Source organism: Rhagoletis zephyria, unplaced genomic scaffold (assembly GCF_001687245.7).
Source record: "Rhagoletis zephyria isolate East Lansing unplaced genomic scaffold, Rhagoletis_zephyria_1.1 Rzeph_scaffold_01211, whole genome shotgun sequence".
Classification (NCBI taxonomy): Eukaryota; Metazoa; Arthropoda; class Insecta; order Diptera; family Tephritidae; genus Rhagoletis; species Rhagoletis zephyria.
In genome coordinates, this window is record NW_016158295.1 from 19770 (window position 1) to 29399 (window position 9630).

A 9630-nucleotide genomic window follows, 5' to 3' on the forward strand; every position below is an offset into this window, starting at 1 on the left:
ATGCTGAACCATGGGCGTAGCCACAGGTAGGGGCAGGGGGGTGCTCGAGCCCCCCCCCTAACTTTCAAATTTTATATATATATATATATAATAGTACCCCTGAAATGCCATCTTTTCACTTCCACCATATGGTTGCAGGAACTCATATTTTTTTTCTGCAAAGTATTGGTAAATATAATGATCGTACGTAACGTATACAATTTATATGCAAAGCAATAGATTACCGAGAATGAACAGCTTCCGCATGGTTCGCACCATTTCGACGGGCACTTGTGACCACAGCTTAACTTGCGCTTGCAAGGTCTGTCGCACTCAATTTCCTCTACATTCTTCGAGCACACAAATGGCTTGGAATGATGTCCGCAAGAGCGGGTTTTCTCGACAATTTTTGGACACAGTCCGCATTCTTCGAAGCATTGTTTCTTACACGTGTGATTTCCACACAATTGTCATAAATCCGATCGCAATCTCTGTAGAACTTGTACTGAAAACCAAATTTGAAATCAATAATTAAATTAATTAAAATAAAACATTCAGGGTGCATCTTCAATTATCGCACTAGTTTTAACAATTTGCTCAAAAACATAAGTAGGACACATTTAATTTAACCAAACTCATATACATACATATATGTACCTCGATATGTTCCGGGTCTTTGTTAACATGACACTTAAGCTGGCACACATGACCACACGGCAAACGTTTCTCGTAAGCATAAGTGCATATCGCATCTTTGATGGGAAGGTGACACGGCTTCTGGTTGAAGTGATTGCAGTCCGGCAATGTACCTTCGACCTGAAAATTATAGTTGGTAAAGTTGTGGCGATTTCTAACTCGACGTCTTAGAATAAAATATGGAATTTGCTAATGTATCACACCTGAACATAGCATTTAAAATGTTTGCGGATCCGTGAAGCACTGCATATCTTCAATATGTACATACTAGCCACTATAGAATTCCTAAATCAACGGTCTATAAATATCTAAAGTCATTAATAAACCATTTAAAGAATGTAGCAAGCTTACCTTTCGACAATATGCTCTTAATATCTTCACAAATGCACGGTATTGTATGATAATATAAATTTCACAAATGCGTGTATTGTATAAAACAATTGTAAGCAAACCGCGGCCTTATTTATATGTAGTGATGTATTTTGTGGTACTTATAAAATGCATAACTACAATCACAAAGTTGCATTTTATGGTAACATTAAAAACAATGCAAAATCGACAAAAAAACTTCAAAATAATATCCATGACTAACAAAATTTACAATAATTCATGTTTTCTTAGTTATAGTAATGCGTTTTTAGTTATAGATTCCTAAATTTGCACGAAATTTTTTAAACTTTTCAATAAGATTTATTGTGGTTTTTTTTAACCTTTTTAATGCAACAATGTTACAAAAACGTGCGTTTTGAAATCAGGTGATCTCAGCTGTTGGCATTTTTTGGCTATCAGCTGATAGTGTTTTTACTTATGAAACTGTACAATGACTAAAGTACGTACTCTACTTTCTCTCATCGCGTACGAGAGATGTTTGCTGCTGCCAAAAGGGAGTAGCAAATCTACTCTCTGTATACTTGTAGTGCTGTAAGTACTTGCGTATTAAATTTCATTTCTGGTTGTTAGCGTACTAGTTGATGTCGTTTGCGGCGCTGGTCAGCGAAATTGAAAGAGTACAAATAGAATATGGAAATTGACGATGTTTGAAATGTTTACGGCCTTATTTATAAAAAATAACGCAAATTTAGACAGTTGTTTAATGTGACATTTTCATAAAACTGTTCTTTTTAAGCAGCTTTTTAAATCTATGTATGTACTTAAATTTTTATGAAAGTATTATTTCTCGATTCTAATTTCAATCCTGATTTCAAGAGAAACGAATTTTCATTGGGCACGTTCAGAAGGCGCAACAGCTCAGTAACTGTTGCGATTGCACCTTCTCAACGCGTTGTTTTGTACTTCTGATCAACTGAACAGTTGCGTGTAGATGATCGTAATATTTTTCTGATCATTTGAGACAACATCTTGTGTGTTGTGAATTTGACAGCTAATGTATGAATCCGTTCAGAAGACACGTTACGATAACTGATTTTTTTTAGCAACGGTTGCGCTCAACTTCTGCGCTTTCTGAACCTACTCATTGTAGTTCTCAAGAAATATCACGAGATATATTTTTCAGTATGCAAAACTAGTGATGGCAAAAAGGATTTAATAATCGATTAATCGGTTAATTGATTAATCGAAAGCATTCGATTAATAATTGCAATTAATCGTAAGAAATTAACCGATTAATCGGTCACTTCGACTAAAATCGAAAATTAATAAAAAAACATTTATAAGTTATAAAAACTGACTAACACCACGTGTCAAAATTATAGCGCACGACAAGATTTTTTTTGTTCTTTAATTTTAGATATGTTTTTAAGTATAGCTATATAAATATGAATATATATAACGTGCAATATTGAAAAAAATCAACAAAAAATTCCAGCTTTTTAATTAGATTTCGTGGAAAGATTCCAGTATGCAGTTTTGTAGCCCATTAAATTTTTGTATGAAAAATTCCAGGACTGAGGCGTCTGGCACTTACCACTGATTTTTGGTATTTTTCTGTTTCGTAATGGTGTTGCTTATTTTCTTCAATATAAAAAAGAAGAAAATGCGCAACACCGAATTCGGAAAATAAAATGAAAATATGTGCATACCTGGGTTGTGATTCTTTAGTACTACTTAGGTTAAGCTTGCGTTGAGGTTTTTGGCAAAAATATCGTTTAAAAAATTTGCAGAATACAAGAATGTAAAAAACATACCAGCTTGTTTTGATTCATACACTATTGTGTGAGTAAAATAGTAATTTTTTGATGGTTTCTTTTCGATTATTTTGAAAAATTAATCGGTTACTCGCTCGATTAATCAAAATGAAAATTTCGACACAATTAAATCGTTAACCGAATGAAAATAACCGAATATAATCGGTTATTCGATTAATCGTGCCATCACTATGTAAAACTGCTTTTTCATTTACGATACCTTGCGCATACGTTTAGAATAATACGTAAGTTGGCAAATCGTCAAATTTCTAGCCTTCTTAGAAACAGAGGATACTGGCTTTACAAAGTGTCGAATCCCACACTTTTGTCTAATGACAATATTTTTTAAAAGTTTCTTTGCACTCCTGAAAAGTGCCGATTTTCACATTCGATAGTTTGACATGGTAGCGACGAGATGTACGAGCATTTTTTCTTAAGAGCTGCATACTGATTTAAGATATTTTTTATAAAAGCAAATTTATTTTCCATTTATTGTGCGTAATTTTATATGAATCTTTGATTTTTTTGAGAGCCTTTACAAATAAAAAAATTTCGGCATATGTACATATGTACATACATACACCGCCATATAACGAATTTTCATTGAAAACTTTTTTTTTGATAACACTGTGCGACAGCTCAAATCGGTATTGAGTAAAACCAAATGCAAGTGATATAGTTTTTGAATTTCATTGAGTTTTTTAATAAATACTGAAATTAGAGGCGTATTTATGTTTAAAAAAATCAGTCGCGATGCATTATATACCTACATACATAAGTATGTAAATACCTAATAAACGTTCGGCTTGGTTAACAATTCGAAAATGATTCGAAAACCAATATTTTTTCGTGTCTCACCTTCGATAACGAATGTGAAATAAATTAGTATTCGATTCGAGAACTAGGCCATTCTCCAGCAAAACGGAACCTTCCTTATCCAATATATTTTTCTTTCGTTATGAATTCGAAATTCAGAAATATTTTCTCTCTTGTTACTATGGTTTCCATTTTTTTGGAGCCCATCCCGAGTGTGTTTCCAATATACTATAAACGTTGGAAAAATAAGGTTGGCTATGAGTTGGTTCTCAGTTCGATATTCATATTGTATATCGAAGGTCATTTTCGAACATTCGCCGAAATGTTTATTGGGTATATATATATCTGGACTCACAAATCGGATTTTACGATTATAGTTGTCTGCATAACTCATTGGCGAAATAAAAACTTTATCCGATTTTTTTAAATCGAAACTATATTTTTACATACATATGCGCATACATGCATACATAAATATATTTAATATGAAGTTAAAATTTTCACATCAATCTGCGCAATCTTCAAACCCATGGTTTCAATTGTACGCATTTCGTCAGGGTTTTCCCCACAACTTGGTTTTGCTGCAGTGAAGCGACAGAGCAAGTGACGTGAAAAAAATATATGCGGACACTTATATATGTGTCTATGCACATATGTTTTTTTTTGTTTTTTTTCTAACGGACGTTGGGATAGGGAAACTATCCATCAAGTGGCCCGTGCGAAACTCTCCAAAAGCCACCTCCCCGGAACCACTCGCGTATTACATCGGGGTGAGGCCGTGGCATATACATGCCCCACGTCATACCGCCCTTCCCATAATCCCCCATCCAATAATGTGATTAGGGGTTCAGGAGCGTTTTGGTGTTCACAGGGTTTACCTGCAAAGAAATGCAAAAATAAGATAAAAGAAGAAATTTTGAACACAAGTAACTTCAACTATATCCTCTTTCTAAGCGGCGGCGTTGCTCGCTGATCCTTAGCTTTGTCATTATTTCTCTGCTTATATTGTTTAATGTGCCCAGCGTTGCTGCCATAGTGATAGGCTTATTTGGCGTTCGGCCGCGATCTCGGGTTTTGAGAGGGCTCTACCTTTTGTTCGGGCCGGCATATAGGTACGCCGGATTTCGTTAGCCAACAAATCGGCAGGCATAATACCAGGTATGACGCAGGCTGCATCATGCGAAACTGTCCGGAAAGCGCTGCAAACGCGCAGGGCACTAAGACGGAAAACAAAGTTTACAAGCATATCATAGGACTTTTGCTGCAGTGCATGACCCCAGACGGGGGCCGCGTACATTATAACTGATTCAGTAACTTTTGTTAGCAGTTTTCTGCGGTTTTGACCTGGACCGCCTACATTTGCCATCAGTCTATCTAACGCGCTTTGAACTTTTGGCGCTTTTGTACTTACCATTTCAATGTGAACTTTGTAAGATAACCTTGCATCAATCATTACGCCTAGATACCTCACTGCTGGTAATGTATCAAAGACATACCCGTTTATATTCAAGGTCGCGGTCTCTTTTTTCTTCCTCCTTGTTATGAGTACACCTTCTGTTTTCTCGATTGCTAAGTTCAGCTCCCTCGCTGTAAGCCAGTCGATGACTATTTTGGAAGCATTTGTTGTGGACATTTGCACCCTATTTATGTCTTTAGCCACAACCACCAAAGCGATGTCATCGGCATAGCCAATTATTTTAACTCCTTTTGGAATGGGTAGACGCAATACGCCATCGTAGGCTATGATCCACAAAAGTGGGCCAAAGACGGAACCTTGGGGAACTCCTCTGGAGACTCTATAGCTTACTTTGCCTCTTTCCGTGTTATAGGACAAAAGTCTATTAGGTAGATAACTGTTAATTATATTAATTAAATACTGTGGTGTATGAATAATTTTTACCGCATTTATAATGTCCGACCAGCTCAACGAGTTAAAAGCATATTTTACATCTAGGGTGACTACAGCACAATATTCCTTGGACCCATTTTTCCAACGCTTACCCTTAATACCTTCTTCAGCAATGTCGGTAACGCTGCGTATAGCATCGACAGTTGACCTACCCTTTCGAAACCCGAATTGAGTGTCTGACATACATTCTTTGGTATCGATATGCTGCCACAAACGATTGCAAACGATGCGTGCGAATAACTTACCTAAGGAATCAATCATACATAGGGGTATATAAGAACTAGGTTCACCTTGTGGTTTATTGGGCTTTGGAAGTAAGATTAATCTTCGCTTCTTCCATTTATTCGGGAATACTCCGCTACGAAGACAGGAGTCGAACACTTTTAAAAACGCTGACGGAGAGTCGTCAACTGCAGTTTTAATAGCAATGTTGGGAATACCATCAGGACCTGGAGATTTATTGTTCTTTAGCCGTTTATGCACATATGTATCTATGCACATATGTATATATCTATGCACATACATGCATATGTACTTATGTATGTATATCAGCATTTTCGATGAAAGTACGTTTTGCTCGTCGCTCTCTTCATCACTCCACTACATTCAGCGTTGCCACAGACACATTTTTTTTCCTACCAAAATTTCCTACCATAACCTACCAAACATTTTTTGAGTTTTTATATTTTTTTTCAATGTCAAATTTATTAAAAAGGTAGCTAACATAACATTTAGTAAACCTAAAACACAGCTAGTATAATAAAAACAAATTAACTGCGTATAACGATTCATTTTACTGTGCATACATACATATCGTCATTAGATACGAATAAAGACGCGAGCTCAAAAGTTGACAGCGAAAACAGACGCGTAAAAAAATTTCAGCGAAGAAGGACTCTTAACATAGGCGAGGGCAAAGAAAGACGCGTTAACCTCTTTGACAGCGAAGAAAGACGAAGAAGACTTATTTTCGCGGTCAACTATGTTTGCGAGTATACGAATTCCCCAAAAAGTTTTTCCGGAATGATGTTGAATCCATGTTTACGCGTCTTTTTTTTGCAATTTTTTTTTACGCATCTTTTTCGCCGTCAAAACACCCCAGCGTCTTTATTCGTGTCAAGTGACTATATTATTATTATTATGTCGGAGATACCCGCGTTGCGACCTAAGAAGATATATTGTGCTAAATCCGAATTGTTATCGCTCCAACCTCAGGCTATTTAAAAAGCTCACCACTTTGGATGATGTCATATTCCAAATTTTAGATCGAGAAGACAATCCTTCTCCAAGGTGCATCAATCTACTATTCATGCTTAGTGGACAGGCACATAGAATATACTCTGGGGTTTCCTTCACCGGCCCACAACACCTACTGTCAGTCTCTACAGAAAGACCCTTAAATTCAATCGGTACGTTAACTTGTAGTGTGCTGTCAGGTAGCCAGTAAGAGTTTTAAGTTCAAGGTATCTTTCGGTGTTCCTCATGAAAAGTTATGAATCTCTTTGATTGTCTTATTCCCTTCGACTTCCGCCAGTATCCAGCAATTCCCAGCTAGCTACAAAGCAGGTCTGCAGTGTATCCTTTAGATGTACCGCAGAAGGGCTCAGGAGCATGCAAACGCATTTGGGCTCCACTCTTTGCAAGACAGTCAGCCCTTTCGTTGCCTTCAAACCCTTCATGCCCCTGAACCCTCCACAGGGGTACGCTATTGTGGGCTCCCAGGTGGTTCAAGAGTTCACAAGCATTGATGTCGTTTTGAAAGACTCTAAGGCTTCTAACGCTGCCTGAATATCTGACATAACATTTGTTCTGGCCTCATTTGCCTTCTACGATAAAATTCGCCACAGACTTCGATTGCGAAGATCTTCGCTCAGAATATGGTTGGGTACAAGCCCATTGGCAGACTATCCTGGAATCTTGGTCCAAGTACGCCATAAAGTATACATGGATGTTCGTATTGTATATTGGCAATAATAAGGGTATACGTGTGTACTGAGGAATCATGTTTGCGGCCGCCGTTATACGAACGCACCGGTGAAATATTCATGTAAAAATAATTGCTAAAATGTTTTCTATTATCAAATAACTATTACTCGTAGTCCCGAAACCTACCAAAATCCAATCAAGCCTACCAACCTACCAAATGGAAAAAACCTACCAGTTTTGGTAGGAAAAGCCCATGTTTGGCAACACTGACTACATTCCTGTCCTCAGTTTTATTCAGATACCACAAATGTATGTTATATTCGAAAATACTCAAGTACTACCAGTAGAGTACTGGTACTGTCAAATACCTTTTACTCGCAGTAGTTGCGGAAGGCAAAGTAAATACTCTACGCGTCTTGCTATTGATCGGTAGTTTACGTACGCTTGCAGAAACTGGTCTACGCTTACTCACACTTGACCCGAACGATGAGAGTAAAGGAGGGAAAGTATTTGCGCGGCGATCGGATGTCTTGTTAGGCCGTTTAAATGGAATTGCGCAGGAGTTTAATATGTATGTTTATACTATGTAATATTACGTTCTCATTGAGCCATTAACTTGAGTTTAACGTTTTGAGTTTATGAACAACTGTCAAGCGTTCACATTAGGGTGTTTAAGAAACTCAGAGTCTAATTTGACATTTTTTTTTTTACTTTTTCTTATTCTCATTTAATCTGTTCCCGTACTACAGGAGTTAACACACACACACATAAGTCTAGAACACCAACCGTTTAGCTATAAAAAAAAAACAAGAAATAAGGATCGATAGAACTTTTTACGGTAATTTCAACCATACCAAAATTGTTTGGTGCAAATAAAAACCAAAGCCGATAAAAGAGGTTAAAGTTCAACTTAGCTATTTCTTATGTGTTTAATATCTCGCAAACTAGTTAACCGATTAAAAAATTATTGATGCTAGTTTCAACATAATTTAAATGCCTTTTATGCAAGGTATATACTATTACCAGTTTTAGAACTAATTTTATATAAATTACATTTAACAATATATATTTTTATTTTATTTTGTTTTTTAGTATTTCTGGACTAAAAATATAAAAAGGCATATAAATTTTATACACTCATAAAAGAAAAATGAATTATCTTTATTTTGGCGTCATTAGTTTTTTAATAAGTTATGTTGTTCAGAAGATATTAATATTAAAAAAAATCGTATTCAACAATTTTATAATGAGCTCGAGGCCATTTTTTAAATGAAAATTTATTGTGGAAAAGCAACAATAATTTGAAAAATGGTAGATGTGATAGCTATTTCGGAAATCACCACATTTCCTCATCAGACTTCTTTCAGTAGGATTCGAACCGACGATCCCACTGACTCAGCCAGTTGCCACTTAGATTGGTGCTATATAAGGTATACCTTCCATACCTCTGATTGTTTAGATGCGATTTTTTATATAAGTATGTAACTCCTCTATCGATGTATGCAGATGTATTCAAAAGCAGTAATCTGTCAAAGTAAAATTTGCAGATGTTCATGAAAGGTATGAAGCCTTCGGCATAGCCGAAGACAGCGCTGCTCTTACTTGTTTTAAGGCCTGCTCAAACAGGCGCGGTTTGGCACGGTGTGGTATAATCCCGTACGATATGCGGTATCAAATACCATGGCGGTATATGGGAGCACTCAGACGCGGTATTGGAAGTGCGGTACACCGCGGTACAGAACTCTACCGCAGCATGCAGCGTTCACCGCGAAGATATATCGAAGAAGATATATCGTAAGCAGAGTTTCAATTTAGAGCTAGAGTTCTACCACATATTTTATCTACAAAAGTGCTATAGATTATAAATTCTACGTTTTTCATGATAAAGGCCAAAAAAATAACAAAAAAAAACAAATAACTTAAGGAAGAGCACACCTAAAAGTTAAACATTCTAAAAATAGAATTATTAGCAAAAACCAACAATACCAAAACCAACAACCACATGATCAAGTGAATTGCAGCGGAATAGCTGCGCTTGATTGTGTTGGCATAACAAAAATGAAAAGAGTGGAAATAAGCAAACGATAATTTACAAGGCGTACTTAGCACGGTGCATAGGCAACTGGCTGAGTCAGTGGGATCGTCGGTTCGAATCCTACT

General features: G+C 36.6%; 1 protein-coding gene across 1 annotated transcript in view; it reads right to left on the reverse strand.

Moving 5' to 3' along the window:
• Positions 1-224: 224 nt before the first annotated feature.
• Positions 225-9630, reverse strand: part of LOC108363185 (uncharacterized) — a 77697-nt gene continuing 68291 nt past the window's right edge. Inside the window, exons 2-3 of the mRNA XM_017616466.1 lie at positions 637-795; positions 225-484 (exon numbers count right to left, since the gene is read on the reverse strand). Coding sequence (XP_017471955.1) covers positions 323-484; positions 637-795 — 321 coding nt within the window. The 3' untranslated portion in view covers positions 225-322. The remainder of the gene's footprint in view (positions 485-636; positions 796-9630) is intronic.